Source organism: Ailuropoda melanoleuca, chromosome X (assembly GCF_002007445.2).
Source record: "Ailuropoda melanoleuca isolate Jingjing chromosome X, ASM200744v2, whole genome shotgun sequence".
NCBI classification, from domain to species: domain Eukaryota; kingdom Metazoa; phylum Chordata; class Mammalia; order Carnivora; family Ursidae; genus Ailuropoda; species Ailuropoda melanoleuca.
The window spans coordinates 28,057,791-28,077,750 of record NC_048238.1 but is presented as its reverse complement, the minus strand read 5'-3'; the positions used below and the strand labels follow the sequence as shown (position 1 = coordinate 28,077,750).

Sequence of the window (19,960 nt, the reverse complement as noted above, 5' to 3'; positions counted from 1 at the left end):
GTAGAATTTAGTGATTCATCAGTTGCATATAACACCCAGTACTCATTCCATCAAGTGCCCTCCTTAATGCCCATCATCCAGTTACCCCATCTCCCCACCCAACTCCCCTCCAGCAACCCTCAGCTTGTTTCCTATACTTAAGAGTCTCTTATGGTTTGTCTCCCTCTCTGATTTCATCTTATTTTATTTTTCCATCCCTTCTCCTATGTTTTGTTTCTTAAATTCCTCATAGGAGTGAAATCATACGATATTTGTCTTTCTCTGATTGACTTATTTTGCTTAGCATAATACCCTCTAGTTCCATGCATGTTGTTGCAAATGGTAAGACTTCATTTTTTTGATGGCTGAGTAATATTCCTGTCTATTTCTATATCTATATCTGTATCTATATGTATTTCACCTCTTTATCCATTCACCTGTCAATGGACATCTGGGCTCTTTCCACAGTTTGGCTATTGTGGACATTGTTGCTATGAACATTGGGGTGCAGCTGCCCCTTCGAATCACTATGTTTGTATCCTTTGTGTAAATACCTAGTAGTGCAATTGCTGGGTCATAGGGTAGTTCTATTTTTAACTTTTTGAGGAAACTCCATACTGTTTTCCAGTGTGACTGCATCAGCTTGCATTCCCACCAACAGTGTAAGAGGGATCCCCTTTCTCTGCATCCTCGCCAACATTTGTTGTTTCCTGATTTATTAATTTTAGCCATTCTGACTGGTGTCAGGTGGTATCTCATTGTGGTTTTGATTTCTGAAATATTTATATATTAACCTTAGAATTACTAAATAGATATTTTTGTACAAAATCTGGTGCTTTTGTCTAAGTACTAGTGTGGGCACAAAAAAGGAATTCCCTCTAGTTTGTGTCCTCACATGATAACAGTAGACTACTGTATTTCAAAAGCTAATTCATTAGGCTTCCTCGGTGCCTTTTTTTTGTAGTTTGTGCATCCTGATTCAAGGGATATTTTCCCAAGAGTTCACATTTAAATATTCTATTACTGCCATAAGAAGGTTCCATCATGTGCTCATTCCATCAACACAAATGGTGAGAATTTTCTATCCTCTAAAATTAAGTTTGAATAAAGCATCTTGCACAGAGAATACTGCAAAACTCTGAGCCAGAATCTAATGTTACTTTATAAGTAAAGTCTTAGGCCTGTTTTCAAGAACTCATAAAGCCAATCTTCATGTGTAGGCGAACTTGTATCTGCAAAAATTCAATGCATGCTATTTAATTTTCACACACAATATCAATTTTCACACTTATTCAGTTAGTATCAGATGCTCTCATCTGCAAAACAGGAAAACATAACTTTGGGTGTCCTTTGTGACCTCAATATTGAATTTCCTGCTATCTAGTGCTGGTCACATTACTGATACACACACACACACACACACACACACATGCACTGATTCCATATATTAACATACATGTCATATAAATGTTTTTTTGTTTTGCTTACTAGATACATAATTATTCATTAACATAGATTTTATTTTTTAATTTATTTTATTTTTTAAAGGGTTTATTTATTTGTCAGAAAGAGAGAGAGAGAGCACAAGCAGGCAAGCAGCAGGCAGAGGGGGAAGCAGCTCCTGGCTGAGCAAGGAGCCCCATGCGGTACTCAATCCCAGGACCTGGGATCATAACCTGAGCCGAAGGCAGACGCTTAACTGACTGAGCCACCCAGGTGTCCCCATGTAACACAGATTTTAACATATTTCAGTTTTTGTTTTTCCTTTCCATAGTTATTTAGAAATTGGACTGAGAATCCTTGAAAGATATAACTACAGAATACATATTAGAAAGATATTTAAAAGAAGCCATTGTGCACATGATTATTAAAGAGTAGCTAGTAATGATTTTTTTAAATAAGAACAACATCATTCATAGCTATGTAGTAGGAAATACAGCATTATAAAAACACCAAGCATATGAGAATTTAGAGTCAAAATGGGTTAGACTGTCAATATGAAGCATTCAATAGTAACAAAAAGACCATGAACTGTCCCTTTGAGGCATGACTAAATACCCCTCCCTCTTCTAAAGCCTTAGTGATTATTATGTTATTTCTTATAGTCTTTGGTAATTTGAAGAGAGACAAAAATAACCCAAACAAATAATATTCCTTGTCTACATGGTGGTGTACAATATTTATTAGTTTAGATAGAGCCTATTAAAACACTTCATGAAGAATTCTCTAGATTTAATTAAGGAATTATCTCTCATATCCAGACCTGGTTTTAAATCTGATCCTGTGAAAGATTCATGTACCTCTGACATTCTGTTTCCCTCTAGGTAAAATGTATATAAAATAGTAACTATCTCATACTTTTACTGTTCTGATAATGTGGGCAAAGTGAAAGCTGTATTCAGGGAGAACCTTATAGGCTTAAGGGTTTTCTAAGATAGAGATAAAATAAGTATATATCTTAAGAGATTATAAAAAGGAAAACAATAATGAAAAGCAAATTCAAAATAGAAGACTGAAAAATAGAGGTAGAATTGAGTTCAAAAGCTAGCTCCTTGAATAGATCAACAAAAGAGATAAACCTCTTCTAATCCTAACAAAAGAAAATAAGAAGAGAATGAAAAATAGACAAGATTAGTAATGAGAAAGGATGTGTTGCCACAGATTCAGAAGGAACTGAGAGAATACTACAAGCAATTCTGTGAAATTAATTTTGAAAAATCTGGGACATGGATGATCTCCTAGAACAATGCAAATTACTAAAATTGACATAAGAATAGCAGAAAATTAAACTAGACTGTTTACCTCAGAAAACACTGATAAGTAGTAGAGATCTACTATGGAAATATATACCAGGAATCTCACATGTGAATTTAACCTAATCCTTAAAGAATAAGTAATTCCTATATTTTAAGGTATTCCAAAGCATATAAGATGATAAAACCCTGCAATTCCTTTTGTGACGTCAGAATAACCATAGTGCCAACAGTCAATAAACATAAAATTAAACAATAAATGTATAAGACAATCTCACTTATGAATATGAATATAAAAATTAGATTGTCGAACTATATAAAATTGATTAAACCATGTCTTACATGTGGCAAGTACTCAATAAATGTTAGCTATTAGTTGCAAAGAGCTCTTAAAATTAAGAAGGAAAACTACCTATAGAAAAATGAACAAACCATATTAACAATTTACAGATGAAATTGTAATGATCAGTCATACAAAAACGGATTCCAAATGAAGTAGGAATCATGGAAATAAATTAATGCAAAATCTTTTTACTCATCAGACAGGCAAAATGAAAAAGTAGAAACATCTATTGCTGGGAAGGGAAGAGCTACTCACATACGTTACTGGTTAAAATATTAAATGCTAAAACCTTTTTTATAAAGAAAAACCTACCAAAATGCCTGAGTGGCTTAGTCGGTTAAGTGTCTGCCTTTGGCTCAGGTCATAATCCCGGGATCCTTGGATCAAGTAGTGCATCAGGCTCCCTGCTCAGCAGGGAGTCTGCTTCTCCCTGCCCCCCTCCCATCCCTTGCTCATGCTCACTCACTCTCTCTCTCTCTCAAAAATAAAAAGAAAAAAAGAAAAACCTACCAAAATTTAAAAAAAAATATGTATACGTTTGATCTAGAAAATACATTCCTGGGAATAGCTATTGTAACAATAAAAGCATCAGTTATCTGAGGATGTATGTACAAGATGTCCATTGCAATATTATATAGTGGCAAATCAAAACAAAACAAATATTACGAGTGTAGAAACAAAGTTAATGTCCACTAATGTGACTGTCTAAATACTCTAGGATACATTCAAACTGTGAAATATTATGCAGCCATTAAAATGAATGAATAAAAGGGATTATTGTTTGGTAAAAGCAATATTCAATAGAATCTGAATAATATGCCATTTTGGGAAGAATATAAAACCCTGCATATTTGTGCCTTTATGATACCACACATGCACACTCACACATACAGTGATTATATGAATAGGGAGAAAATATGAAAATCTTTTAGGTCAGATTAGGAAAGAAGTCAGGGGAAGAAAGGGAGGCAAGCAAAACTGAAAAGAAAATTGGCCTCAAGAAAAGTGGGAGAGATGCATGTGTGAGATCTCACTCATGCATTTGTGTAAAATATATTCATGTGACTATATATATAAAACAATAAAATATTTCTAAAAAGAATAAAAGTAGATTATATATACACATATAAATAGACAACAGCACAAAGATTGGCATATCGTTTGCCACTCAAAAAAATGGTTATGCTTGTTTTTCTTACAACCCAAGTACAAGAGGACAAAATACCCCCTTATGGCAACATGACTTGATCAATTTTGGACCTTTAGAAAGGATTGATGACTGGTACTAATTTGTAATGTGATAAGAGCCAGCCCCTGAGGCATATGAAATAGAGAATATATGAGTGAAACACCACTTATAAACCATGGTATTTACCATTATGCTCTAGGGCAAAGACCACCAATGAAATAGAGGTGATCCGTGCCCCATTGGATCTGATGATATAGTGAGTAATACTGGCAAGAAAAAAGTAAACTAACAAAATATAATTTTAAATCAACAAAGTTATGTAAATTGGATTGCATTATTATAACTGTCTACAGACCATCTCCACAAAACTAAGATTTAATTCTCCGCTGTTTATTGAAGTTTGACAAAAGAAATGGCTATGTGGTTATCACCCCATTACTTATAAAGTTGTAATGAAAGATGCGGTATGTTATTAAAAAATGCACATTCGTTAGAGTTCAGAATTGTGAAAAAGGGATCAACAGCTTTTTCAAAAATTTAAGCTTCCTTGCATTAGTTTATGAGACATCTATAATTGATCTATGCTATTTGGTTTAGGGCCTATAACAGACAAGATCTGTACAAATTTTCTGCTGCTATTGTCTACTTCATTAACTCCTCTCTACCAGTCAGTTCCTTGTCTGAATTAGGTTTTAAAGATTCTTCATAATCCTGTCCCAGATTGGTGAACAACTTCACCCCATGCCACACTGTCCCTGAGCACAATACTTCTAATTCTCAATCAGGCAATATCCTTTACCCCATCCCCATATATTTACCACATAAATTAACTTTTTAACTATACACTTCAGTGGCATTAAGTACATTTCCACTGGTATTCACCTATCAACACTATTCATCTCCAAAACTTTTTCATCATCCCAAACTGAAACTCTTACCCATTAAACAATAACTTCCCATTCCCCTTTTCTCTAGCCCCTGGTAAGTTCTATTCTACTTTATTTCTCTATACATTTGACTTTTCTAGGCACCAGATATAAGTGGAATCATATAATATTTCTCATTTTCTGTCTGGCTAGTCTTAGCATAATGTTTTCAAAGTTCATCTACGTTGTAGCATTTGTCAGAATTTCCTTCCTTTTTAAGGCAGAATAATATTTCATTGTATGTATATACCACATTTTTGCTTGTCCATTCATCTGTCAATGGACATTAGGGTTGTTTTCACCTTTTGGCTATTGTGAGTAACCCTGCTATGAACATTGGTATACAGATATCTGTTCAAGTCCCTGCTTGCAGTTCTTTTGGGGATATATCTAGAAGTGGAATTTCTAGATACTACTTAATTTTAATTAGTTTTTATTATGTGGCCTGCTATTAGGTTATGAACTTTTTTGACATTAGGGGCCTTTTTCTTTATTTAAAGCTCAGCACAGTACCTGGACATAAGAGAGATTGGATCTTAGGAGGGATTTTATGAGGATAAAGAAAAAGTGGAGCTGTCTCCCTGCTGATATTGTGAGAAGGCTTATGAAAGTGGATAGAGGCAAGCCTGTTGCTTGCTTTAAGTCTCCCCAGAATGATCCTTATGGCAAGTCCATACATAAGTACCAGCACTGATTTCCCCAGGATAGGTCTATCTCCCAAAAAATCACATCCTCTCCATTAAAATAACTGAATTTTCAACAACATATGGTCTGATTATCATTCTTACTACAGTTAAGTTCCAGAAAGCAGGAACATTTTTCTCTTTTGTGCTCTAAGTACATCAGTGCCTGACATATAGCCAAAATGTATTTGTTGAATGTATGCATCAGTGAATCGATTGATAACTTTATAGTAGCTTTTCTATATGGAGGAGCTCCTTCCTTTACTGCCACATAAGGAATCTCCAAGTGAAATGTAGATCTCGGTGCTTTCTTGTTCTTGAGTTATTTATCTCCCCGGGGAACTCTATTTTTTATTTCCCTAATTAATTCTAGAAACTTATTGTATTCTACTTTGTGCAATTAAAACGAAAATATCATAGCAAATTATTATCTGCCTATGTAGGACAAATTCATGTGAATGCTTGGTAATTTGAAATATTCAAATTAACTACAGCATACTGAATTAGGGAGAATTTGCATGGGATATTCCTGAATTTCCAGTGTACAACAAAAGCATCTGCGTTGCAGAATTAAGTAGACATGTAATATCTTATAATGGCAGTATCACCTTGACTTTCCTCTAACCAAGGAAGTAAAAGTCTTTCATGTTAACCAGTTTTCAGGACTTCCATTTATCCACTCCTCAACCGAGCCTTAGTGAAATGTCTATTTGCATACTACTTCAGGCTGACTTCTCTGTAAAGTCTTTATGGTACCAATCCTCACATCTAATCTATTGCATAGCTCAGTAATATCCATTACTATAAAATATACGTGGAATTCAACTGTGGGCTTGTATCTTGATCTATCCTTGTTCAAATGATTCTACATTATTATCTGTATTTTTCATTTGTTTTTATCCAACACACCAATAATATTTATATAGTTGGGATGCAAAAATAAATTTGAGTATTTGATTATCGTAAGTAAGTTTATAGGAGGAGTAATTGGGAGTGATTTGACAATTATACCAAAGGGTAGCCTTTTTTATTGTTTTCACCTGAATTTCCCAGATAGCTTCATATTTTCAAGTTGTAATATTTAGAAAATTAAGATGAATGATAAGGAATATAATTTACCATTGAGTGAGAGAATGGTGAACCCATCTTGCTGAAGGAAGAAACAAACGGGGAAGACAGATTGGAGTGACACATTGAACAGTAAGGGTTTGGAGCCTGAGAAGATGAAAGGTGTAATCAAAATGACTCTTGGCTTTTTAAAGAAGCTATCCATGGGAGGATGGAGAGTGGGCAGTTCTCTCAGGTTACTGCCCTCAGGACAAGACAAAATGGCAGGATCCCTGAGGCAACCAAAAGAAATTCAACCAAAGGGATCAGTGAGCCAAAGAGAGTAAATAGGGAAAGAAATCTGAGTTGCTTCTTAACCCTCACTCCTGCTCTGACAGTTTCACACCCACTCTAGACCTTAATCTGAAGGTGCCTATTTGCTTTATTGTGACGTTTTCTCCTGTTAAAGTATCCCTAGATGACCATTTTTTAGTTAACCTTTTTATTTTGAGATAATTATAAATTCTCATGTAGTTGTAAGCAATAATACTGAGAGATCCTGTGTACCTTTAGCCAAGCTTTACCCCAGTGGTAATATACTGTAAAACTATAGGATGATATCACTACACACATCGACATTGATATAAGCCACCAAAAGTATTCATATTTCCTGAGTTTAACTTGCACTCATGAGTGCACGCACAGGTGTTTTTATTTATGTACATTACCACACACGTACATGCGTGTATCCCTCATCACAGACAAGATGCAGAACAGATCCTCACCACAAGGATCCCTCAAGCTGTCCTTTTATTTTATTTTTTTTTATTTTTAAAGTTTTTATTTATTTATTTGAGAGAGAGTGAGAGAGTGAGTGAGAGAGAGAGAGAGAGAGAGAGCTTGAGCTGGGTGTGGGGCAGAGGAAGAGGCAGATTCCCCGCTGAGCAGGGATCCCGATGTGGGGCTCAATGCTGGGACTCCACGATCATGACCTGAGCAGAAGGCAGACACGTAACCGGCTGAGCCACCCAGGGGTCCCTCATGCTACCCTTTTACAACCACATCCACCTACCCCACTCACTCATCCTGATCTCTGACCTCTGGCAGTTGCTACCCTGTTCTCCATTTCTAGAACTTTGTTTATTTGAAACTGTTATATTTAATCCATACTATATGCAACCCTTTGAGATTGGCTTCGTTTTTTCAATTTAGCATAATTCCCATCAGATTAACCCAAGTTGCTTCGTGTATCAATAGTTTGTTCATTTTCATTGTAGAGGGGGATTCCATGGTATGGATGTAGCACAGCTTGTTTAACCGTTCACCCTGGAAGGGTACGTGGGCTGTTCTCCCAGATGACTGTGTTTGACTGTTACAAATAAAGTTGATACAAACACATACACATAGGGTTTTGTATAAATATAAGTTTCCATTGCTTTGGGGTAAATGCCCAAGAGCCCAACTGCTGGATTGTATGCTAAGCCCACGCTGAGTTTTGCAAGGAAGTGCCAAAATGTTTTCCAGAGTGCCTGTACGATTTACATTTCCCCCAGTCATGCATGAATGATCCTGTTTGTCCGTATCCTCACTGGCATTTGATGTTGTCACTATTTTAAAATTTTAGCCATTGTGATAAGTGTGCAGTGCTAGCTCATTGTGATTATAATTTGCATTTTCCTAATGGCTAATAATGTTGAGCATCTTTTCATGCACCTACTTGCCTGATGCTTATGTTTAATCTGACTCCACCTAAAAATATTAGAAACATAAAGGACAGGAGATAGGATTTGCCTTAAAACAAAACAAAACAAAACAAAACAAAACAAAACAAAACAAAACCCTGCCAGATTTTGATTCCCAAACTGAGTCCTAGATAGAGAGAGGAGAGCTCACCATAGCTCCATTATTTACTAGAGTTCTAATACCTGTTTCTAAAGCAAGGGCATTTAAGTCAAATGCAGTTACTCCTAATTATAATAGCACTCCTTTGAGCAAGATTAAAGGACTGATGAAATTTCTTTTTATTGAGTTTCAATTTTGTATTAGGAAGCACATATTAATTTTGGGCATCCTTTATGAGTTATCATTGTTAAACGTTTTATTTGAAGATATTCTGATTGGCCTCTTTAATCTGTGGTAATCTATTTATGTACTAAAAGTACATTTATTTCCTATCTCTTTGCAAATGTGTTCGGGGGCACTTGTTTGTGAAAGAGAGTGCATTTACAAATGCATTTTGTTTCATTTTTAGATTATTTTTTAAAAGCTGCAATACTGCTTAGGCTCTGAAAATAGCTAAATGCAATTATCTTCGCATTTTGTTTTCTTTCCAAATAGACATTTTGTCTCTTTCCTTCAAATGTTTTCTCTTTATCTTTTACAGGTTGATTTAGTGAATATTGGAAGCACTGACATAGTAGATGGAAATCACAAACTGACTCTTGGTTTGATTTGGAATATAATCCTCCACTGGCAGGTAAGAATCCTGATGAACGTTTCCTTTTTGTGTAAAATCTTGCTGATCCTTCCTTTCATTCTTACCCTTGACCTGCAAAGCAAACATGTATACCTCTGGCAATACAAAGCCCATCTCCATAACACTGCCTTTTAAATTGGCACAACTGATGTCATTTGAAATGTGAAGGATCAGCAGATTATAAAACAGGTTCTAGAACATTTGCAGGAATATTTTTCTAAACTTTATTTCCATGTGTGGAGATGAGCCAAAAAAGACAAATCTCATCAATAGGTTAATAAAAATATTTTTCACAAATATGTGTCTTCTATAACTCGCCTATACGCGAATCTACATAGTTTTGTAAAAACTGTTAATCACTACCAAATGAATGAATCTTTTGTATTCTCCATATAAATTAATGCCAACAAAAGATTGGTGGGATATGATTATCTATATATATGTTATATTACACACAAACTAACTTCATAATCTGATTTGGGAATTGCATTTTTTTCTGAACACTCAGCATAGGGTTTTCTGAATGTCTATACTTACTGGACCTCTGCAAAACAGATCAAAGGTCATTTGATTTAGTGAAAAGAGCATACATTTTTCCAGTCAGACCTACATGAACTTAAATTTCAACTCGCCCATTTACCATTTTGTAGTGACATTGGGTATAAGGCAATCTGTTTCTGGGCCATAATTCCCTCATTGTCAAAAGAGAAAAAAATAATAATTAACACATATATTTCTTGTCAGGCTTAAACGAGAGATTATCTGTAAGGCACTCAGTGTACCATACCATTGTCACTACAGGTGTATCATATGAATAATTTTGATTGCTTGGAGTTTTCTACTCATATTTTAAAAATGTGGAGGAAAATTGGTATGTCTGCTTTTTTACTATCAGTGATTAGTTTTTCATAAAACAAATTTTTTGATATGTAATTTATATATTATAAATTTACCCATTCTAAGTATAAAATTCAAGGTGTATCAGCTGGTTTAGTTCTCTTGCCCAGGGGTTCTCCAATTATTTTGAGTAAGGAACAGTTTTCCCCCCAATCCATCAAAGATTTTTGGATTTTTTTTTTAAAGATTTTATTTATTTATTTGACAGAGAGAGAGAGACAGCCAGCGAGAGAGGGAACACAAGCAGGGGGAGTGGGAGAGGAAGAAGCAGGCTCATAGCAGAGGAGCCTGATGTGGGGCTCGATCCCATAATGCTGGGATCATGCCCTGAGCCGAAGGCAGACGCTTAACCGCTGTGCCACCCAGGCGCCCCAGATTTTTGGATTTTTACAGGGCTGTACAACCATGAAAACAATCTAATTTTAGCACACTTCCACCAACCTAAAAACAATCGTATGCCTATTTATGGTCACTCCCCACTCCAACCCCAGCCCTGGGCAATCATTTATCTATTTTCTGTTACTATGTCTACCTTTTTGGACATTTCATATCCATGAAATGATATAAAATAAGTGTTCTTTTTTATCTAGTTTCTTTCAATGAACATAATCTTTGAGGTTCATCCTTATTGTAGCAAGTATCACTACTTCATTTAGTAGTGTTGACTTAACTTGAATTGTACTTTGCTCCTGCTCAGAGTCAGTGTGTAGACCAGAGGTATACCTAGTCAACTCAGCAGTTGAATTGGCCCCCATACTGACCCAACTGACCCCCATATCCTTTTATTCTAAACACTCTGAATAGGCTCAATCCCGTTTCACAGCAATATGGGAAGAGATAGAGGACAGTATAGTGGATGACGACAGAAAATAGACCATGAGAACCTTGAATGAACCCGGGAGTCCCAATTCTGGGCCTTTTCCATATAGTGATGCTGTCAAATAGAACAAGCAAGGCAGCATAGGGCCCCCCCCCTAAAACTGGTTTACTTCTGTTGCTCAGTACTTTCCAAACTGTCTCGACGAAAGGACAGTTTTTTCCTCTTTTCCATTGTATTACATTACAATTACAGTAACACTGAAGCATTACATAAATGAACTAAAAAGACACAGAAAACCTAAGCCATTTTATCATTAAACTCGGCAGATGTATGTAGGACCTTCTAAAATTGTTACAGAAGTTTCTAATGGACTATCCATTGTATTTATCTTATGGCCTGGTAACAGATGTTTCATGGAGGGACCCCATCTTTCAGAAGACATTAAAGTTGCATATATGTTGTTCATGACAAAGCCAGCAGAAGTTAGGCATGCCTAGAGTCCCAAAAGGCTATTTTAATTGTATTTTTCATTCAAACTGTCTCTCATATGATCTCACACTTTTTTTTTATTTTCTCGAAACCCTTTCCGTTTCCACTCACTGCAATATAGAGTTTCAAAACTACCCTGATGTTTTTTTCATTTGTTTGTGAGCTTGCTCATTTTTTATAATTAGCATGTGGAGGGGCTTTCACATTCCGGAACAACAGAAGGAATGCTTTTGCACTCTTTCCTTGTCTGAGACCTTTCTTATAGTCTGTTCTTTCACATGTATGTCCTTGAATCACCATATCCTTGTGATTGCAAGGGTGTAAACTCTTCTCAGCCTCTGCCTCCTTATCTTATCTCTCTTCTATCACCCTGCTTGGTTCTCTTAAAACTACTAAACACACTTACAAAAGTTCCTCCTGCTCAATACTCCTCATCATAACCCAATGAATCCCAAGAGGTATTTTCACTGAGAGTACATATTTGCCTTCCCCTTAAGTGGTCAAAGAAGCCCTTGAATTTCAGCAGAGATTAAAGGACACTCTGGCCAACCTAATGTACTTTCCGGATCTATCAGATTGAGAATGACATTAAAAAATGGAAAGATGTGAATCTTTTGTTCCAGTGCTACATACTATGTTATTAATAGTGCCACGGAGGACTTCTCTTTGAACTTGTAAAAGCTCAGGAATGCGTACCCTATCTTTCCTGTCACTGTTTTCCCAGTTTCCATGTAAATAAAATTGTTAGCCTGAAAAATAATGCCTCTATTGAGGAATAAGCAGCTTGGAACAAAATTGTGAAGTAGACAACGTGTGTTTGGCATCTTTTTCTTCCTTCTAAGTGCAAACCTTCCTTTTTAGGGTGGTCAGCTTGGTTCTGACAACCAGCTGGAGATACAAACATATCCTGCTAACAGCGGTGTGCTATCTGAGGTCAGGTCCCCACCTTTGCTGGCCAGGTCAAAGGAAACACTCAAATCCAGGGCTACTTTACACGGCAATGTTTGTTTATTTATTATTTGCCCATCATACAGGAGAAAGATGGTTTTGGCACTGCTGAAAGCCCTTGCTGTAAACTCCTGCCTACCTAATGCCTTGTATGCAAGATAGTTCTTGTCTCTAGTTTTCTTCACACACACCTTCCTTCCCTTGTAGAAAACTATCCCTACCCCTCTCTATTCCTACCCCTCCACCACGGCTCCTTGTCAGCACAGGATGGATTGTGGGAAGTAGACGCTGAATTTAGCGGCAGGACATTCATTAAGGCACACCTTTGGGATGAGCACTTGAGGAAGGGAGACAGTAAGTGGAGTGAGAAGCACTGGAGCTGTGATGTACCCTCCCCGCTCCCAGCAAGGGCTGTTTGCAACCCCACAGGGGAAACTGGGAGCTAGAATAGCCCTTCCGTGTTGTTCTCAGTGGGGCTGACATGGCTGAGTCTTTATACCATTTCCCTTCATCAGTCTCTAGGTGTGGGCTGCCCTAGGAAGGGCTTGACCTTAGGTGACATGACTACAACTCAGGCAGTCCCTGAGAGGACTTAAAACTGCGGGCTGTGACAGCTGCCGCAACAAGCCCTTACTTGGAGGGCAATCTTGGTGCCCCATCTCCATGTCCATCATACCTTCTTTGCCCAGTTAACTCCTAGTCATTTTTTGAAATCACTGCTCAAAGACATTTCAACTTTTTCCTTTTAAAAACAGACGTATAGCTGTATGCACACACACACACATTTGTTTAAACTGATTATCTCCCTTAAGGACTGTAAGCCCAAAGAGTGGGAAATTTTTCTGCTTTAAGACTCACCTTAGGACCAGCTCAGTGTCTGACCGAAGGTTGGTCCTTAATAAAGATTTCTCAGTAATTGTCTTTTAGGTAGGAAAAAGAACTGATTATCTTACATTGCCCTTTATTATTATTATTTTTCTTAGCAACATTTATACCCAAATAGAAGAAGCAATACCAGTGAGGCTGAGGCTGATAAGCTGAATTAATGACATAATGATGCTAAAGGAGTTTTGGGTTGAATACTGTGTTGCCCTTTAACATTATGTGCATAGAGGACAGTCTGGCCAAGCATTTCACAAATGAACCCCATTCATCCTGGGAGGGTTGCCCGATCAGTGCAAATCACCAGCACTGAGCCAGTAGGTGCTGAGTCCGGCCCTGGTTCAGCACAGGACACAAAAGTCCATGTCTTGCAATCATTGTGCATGGAGATTGTGCACCTTATAACTTTAGAATATGATGAGAAAAATGATGTATCTTATATAACTATTCAAACTACTTATTCACTGAGTGACTAAGCAGGTCGGGAAGGAATTAAAAAACTGGATAATCTGCCTCTAAATAATAGATTTAGCTATCAAGGGATGGTGATAAATATATGCAGATTTTACATCTTCAAATCATTACATTTACAAGGCATCATCTCAAATCCTTTTCAAGTATTTTAAAGTTAGATTGAACAGCCTATCCTAAAATTTGCATTGACTCTTTCATAAAAGAATGACTAACATTGGAGATGTTCAAATATGTATTTTCCCCTGAGGCCTTTGTTAACTTCTACATGGATGAAGAAGCAAAATAAAATGTCATATTTAGAATACATGATAAATATTCATCATCTGATCAAATGTTGGTAGTATATGGACCTTACACTTTCCAGAAAGAATGCCCTTGGTGGTAAAAACTCGTCACATTGACTTATATACTTCCTTCAGGAAGTCAGGGGCCTGACTTATATTTAAAAAGTAGCCTAGTAATTAGGCTTTTACTAGAATATGTAAACAGTTTGTTCTATAATGTGGTGTCACTGCATTCTTGAAACCTAGAGAAATGTTTAGAACGGATTTCTGCATCAGATTAGTTAGAAGAATGAAATACAGCATTTGCACAAAGTCTAGGAGAGAATCAAACGTTCAGAAACTAACAAAAATAAAAGCAAGGGTCTGGCCTTTTTCTCCTTCCCGGTGGTCTGGGTTTCCACTTCTCTTCTGACTTCCGGGAAGAGAAGGAGGGAGGCGGAGCTTTATGGCCCGCAGACCCAGATCCTGACCCCGACCGGACCCGACCGGAAACCAGACCCGAGCCTCGTGGGCGGCCCGGCTCCGCCCCCCGTCTGCGCGCCGTCCTCCGCTCGCCCAAAGACTGCCTCCTGCTGGGGCTGGGCCAGTCCTGGTCTTCTGTGTGGCGTCTTCAGCAGTTGCCCTCCGGCCTGCGGCCCTGCGGCAGGCACTCTGCAGGCCCTCTCTCACTCCGGTTGGCTGATGCCCTGCTAGCCCACGATGGACTTCCTACGCAGTGTCACGGCGGTCCTCGTCGACCTGGCCATCTCCCTTGCAGCTGTCCCCAAATCCTCGGACGGGGCTTTCAGGGCAGCCAGGGCCCCGGCTTCTTTGCCGCCATCCTGCTTGCAAGGGGCTTCTACGTGATCTTTAACGACGGGGCCAGAGTCCTCAGACGAGGAGACACTGCAGGCGATGGCCAGAAAGGCTGAAGAAAAGTGTGGACTCCCGACTCTGACTGAAGTCCTGCCAGTGCCCAGGCAAGCTGAGCCACACAGGCCAGCAGTCCTGCCCCCTGTGGCTGGAGTGTGGCCAGGGGACAGTGTGTGCTGGGATGGGGGCTGGAACGTCTCGAAGAGCAGCGGTGGAAGTTGTGGACAGAGTGGCCTGGCTGCACAGCCCCACGGTGACTACACAAAACGACACCAGTTGGCCTCGCACCGCCTAAGCACTCTGCGTGTGAGGGCATCTTGAATGTTCCTACCCTTCTCCCTACGTCTGCTGCATAGCTGTAAGCCCTTAACCTCTCTGCCGAAAACAAGCATGAGGGGCAAAGCAGGTAGAGCCTGTTACCCTGTCACAGGAAGCATTTTGTGCTGCAGGAGGAAGGTAGGTGGGGGTGCAAAAGGACCAGTAAGACAACACTCCAGGCCCCAGCGGTTTTGTCTGCGTTTGGTGCCCCTGCGCATACCAGGCACTTTGGGAGAATGATCCTTCCAAGATTCTTTTGTTCAGAGAGTACCAGGTCCCTCTTCGTTCTTGAGGCAGGGAGAAAACTGACCTTTGCCCTGTCATCTAGGAGAGAGTGGGTCTCCATGACCGTAACCGACACCTCACATTTTTGGAGACCAGGTCTTCTTCAGGTGACATGACTCTTCTCAGTCTAAGACTGTTTCAAAGAAAAGCTCATAGATTAGTTTATCAGGTCCAAAATATCAAGAACACCATGAAATAACAGTGACAGCCTCCCGGGTCACTGGGCAGGCCCAGCCAAACACCCTTTTCCTCCTGGGGGCCACCAGTATTGTGCTTCTAGACACCAGAGCAGGTCTGTCACCACCTCTGGAGAGGTAAGATGTGCCTTCTGTGTTCATCTAAGGACTTATGCTATGTATGTACCTTAAATGGGATTTTGTAACCTATTTTTTTTCATACAAAAAGCAGCTTCTTAAATGGCCTTTCCTGTGACCAAAGAGGCTTCATAAACGAGCCAGAGTTCTGGACCCATGTTTTGGGCATTTGACACCTTTGTTCTTCTCTTGCATGTGAAGCTTTTTCCTGAAAAAAGCTGTAACAAATTAAACCAGACTAACTACAAAACAACAACATGCGAACATAAAAACTCAAGGCGATACATTCACAGCTTTTAGGGATAAATACTTTTGTTGATTCTTTAGGCAAACTCATTCTTCTGGTTTTTTCCATTTTGGTCAGTAAACATAATTTGCATTATTTTAAGCTATAGTATAAACCTAGGGATTTTACTATAGTTGTCCTTTGATTATTAAAACAACCTTGTATGTATAAGAAACAGAGGCCTAAAAAACATTAAATGGCCCAATTAACACAATTTGTTAATAGCAAAGGCAAAATTTGAACCTAGGTTTAAATAAAGTAAGCTCATTCTCTTAGCCACTATGCCATTCTTTCTGTCCTAAAAACACTAAAATTGAGTCCTTGGTTAATAACAAGTCTGATATTGTTGTGCACTCTTCTGTAGTATATTGAGAGTTAGAAGATGAGCAATTTTAAAAGCACAAAATTAATAGTTTAAAGTGGCAGAATCCAGGAGTGATATTAAACGTGTACAATAAATGGTGTATTGTGACACCAACCAATCAGAATAGATTCCTAACTAATTGGAATGGACTCCGCCCTGGTAGAATCTATTATTTCTCATTACTAATTGATTCTAAAATTTCTATTACTGAAGATTAGGACATTTGAATTTAAGTTTGTGTGGTTCTTGTTCAGGGGATGCATTTTCTTGTGAAAATTTCTTTCCACATGTAGGTCAAAAATGTGATGAAAAATATCATGGCTGGATTGCAACAAACCAACAGTGAAAAGATTCTCCTGAGCTGGGTCCGACAATCAACTCGTAATTATCCACAGGTTAATATCATTAACTTCACCACCAGCTGGTCTGATGGTCTGGCTTTGAACGCTCTCATCCACAGTCATAGGTAAGGAGACTACTGAGATATTGACTAATTTTTATAAGTATTGATTTAGAGACTGATTATTTTTTTTCGAGTGTGGTTCCAGCTCATTTCTTACTATGTAACACGTTATGTATTTAACCATATTGATCTGACTATCCATTGGAATGCACCGAATAAGAATATCCTCTTTTTTTATGTGATGTATCATTTCATCGTTGAAATATTAAAATCCTGGAGCATGAATGTGGTTATGGTGGGAGGGGGAGGGGACCCGCATGTTTGAACTCGAGACTCTGCCAGAAAATCAAGGTTATATTCTAACTTGGCTAAGAATGGAGTTGGTCTTTCTAAACAAATGATGTGTTAGTAGGGGCCTAAACAATAGAGCTAAAACGGTTCCAAATCTCATGTGAGTGGCTGTAGCAAAATTAATTACTATCATCCGATTAATAATGTGAAAAAGAAACCTTTCTCTTGTCAGATACACACTTAGATAGCAAATAAGGCCCTGTGTAATTTTTTTTTATATTTCGGGATTAAAAGAGGCTCTGAGCATCTTAGCAACCAAGGCAAAGAGCAGACCACAATTAATTCTATGACTCAGTGCTTAGAATATCAAAAGAAACAATTGCGCTGAACAGTAGAGCAATTGCTGTAAAGTGCTGAAAGAGAGTTTTGTGGATCTTCATAAAAAGAACTCATTGTGATACAGAGAACCAAATGTTCTTAACTAAGTATTCTATACACTATCATATTTTCTAGGATAACAAAATAGTTTGCTTTTTCTTGTATAAAGAAGCTTAGTAAATGAATTATTAACAGTTCAAGAAAAAGCAAAACAACATGGGATTCGTTTATATTATATGTAATATATAAATGTATATTCTATGTATAATACATTCACTCTAAGGAATATCTGCTTTGGTTTTCTTGTTACCCATCTCTTTTATCCAGCCCAATCCCCAGAGTCAAATACATTGCCTTATTAACTATGTTTGAAATGCCACTGGACTGCTTCTGCCCTGATTTTCAATGCAGCTTATCTTTTCTCACTTTGATCTTTCTTTTTTTGACGAGTCTCCCATTTCCCTATGCCGGTCTTGTTTCTAGAAAAGTCCAGAATATAAATTTTCTTCATGCTAAAGCTCAATCCAAGAACAAATGCTCTCTCAATAAGCAGCTTTGTCAGGTGTCTTGCTCCAGCTGGATTTAATTAACCCCATCCAGACTGAGTTTCCAGGTGAATGACTCAGCAACCTGATTTTCAAAAGGAGGCAAGCTCACACTCATTTGGCACGTTAAGCAGTGTTAACACGTTGTTTTTCCTAAGTATGACACGAAGAAAAATACTGCACAGCTTCAATACAGCCAGATGAGAAGGAATAGAGGCATTCGTTCTGCATTATAAGTCAGTGCTGATTTATGCAGCCACATGCTTCACAGTAAGGGCCTGAACATATTGATCTTGGTGTTCATGTACACGTTTGCAGATGAACAGAAATATCGAGGATCAGGTTATGCGGTCCTTGTTGGCTCTTTAGCATTTTCTTTTCAAGTGGTAGGCTTCAGTCTTGCCAGCATGTTCACACACTACATTTGTTAATATTATATTTCATGATTTCTGAATATATTTGTAGTACAGTAAACATTTCTAGATTGCCCTGCTGCGTCTGTCCCTGACCCGCTCTCTCTCTCAGAATATCGTTTATATCTTCTCTCCTGTCATATTGAATGAATCATCAGTAACTACCTTTTCATACATAACATAGTTACTTTTCAAGAGGTTTCTCACAGTTGATAATGCTCTTTCATGAATCATCTCCCTCTTCTTTTTGTCTTTGACAGATGTTCATATTGTTTATTTAAAGGAAAAAAATGCTTTGAACTTTTTGTTCCAAGGTGATTGTCACTGGTACACTTAGGAATGTCATAAGGTGTTCTGATTTCAATAATTGAGTGACTAAGCTATATAGAACAGAGGCATGCACTTCACATAAAGCATAGGGATTGACAAAGAGCCTTGCCAAAGATTAGGATATTGCTGGCTTTATATCTATTTAAGGCTAAATTTTATCTTAATATGTAGGAAATTAGAAGTATTATATTGGAACACAAAGTCGACTTCAGTGCAGTTAAAAGGAAGCCAAATTCTACTTTTGTAGGAAAACTTCATGATAAGTGGCTGGAAATAGCTCAAAGTATGTGATAAGTGGCAATAAGGATAACATTAAAAGTAAATTATCTTCCTAATTCTTCATTTTAATTTATTACCATAGAGATAACATAGCGTGTGGTTAAAAGAAAGTGAGACATGGCGGGTGCAAAGGAAAAAACAAAACAGAATGTGTCTTCATGACCCCAACCCCACCCCATCACTGTCTACTTCCTACAAGTGGTTACTGTCAGCACTTTCTTTTATTCTTTCTCATGGTTTTCATCATTATGTATTTTTATTTCCTGAATCATTGGTGTCTGACAGTAGATCGATTTACTCCTTGATATGAAGCCCACAAATATTATCTCTTATCCCCATTTCCTAATTTGATTACTATAATCATTTCATTCTTTTTAATAGTTTTTTTAAAGAATTTATTTGAGAGAGAACACAACAGAGGGAGAAACAGACTCCCTGCTGAGCAGAGAGCCCGATGCGATGCGGGTCTTGATTCCCAGGACCCTGAAATGACCTGAGTCGAAGGCAGATGCTTAACTGACTGAGCTACCCAGGCGCTCCTGATCATTTCATTCTTAAAATTGTTGTCTGCTTTACTTTAAGTGGTCTTGGTATACCTTGTTTCATCAGGTGTAGACAAGATCTGTTGACTACCTGATATAAAAGATGACAAAATTATCACACTTGTACTTCCTTCTTTCCTCTTCACCTTCCATTTTGTTATTATAGTATT

At 37.9% G+C, this 19,960-nt stretch overlaps 1 protein-coding gene across 1 annotated transcript in view; it reads left to right on the top strand.

Moving 5' to 3' along the window:
* DMD (dystrophin) overlaps positions 1 to 19,960 on the top strand; it is a 2,070,581-nt gene that overhangs the window by 423,033 nt on the left and 1,627,588 nt on the right. The window contains exons 5-6 of the mRNA XM_034649821.1: positions 9,304 to 9,396; positions 16,903 to 17,075. Of these exons, the coding sequence (XP_034505712.1) occupies positions 9,304 to 9,396; positions 16,903 to 17,075 (266 nt within the window). The remainder of the gene's footprint in view (positions 1 to 9,303; positions 9,397 to 16,902; positions 17,076 to 19,960) is intronic.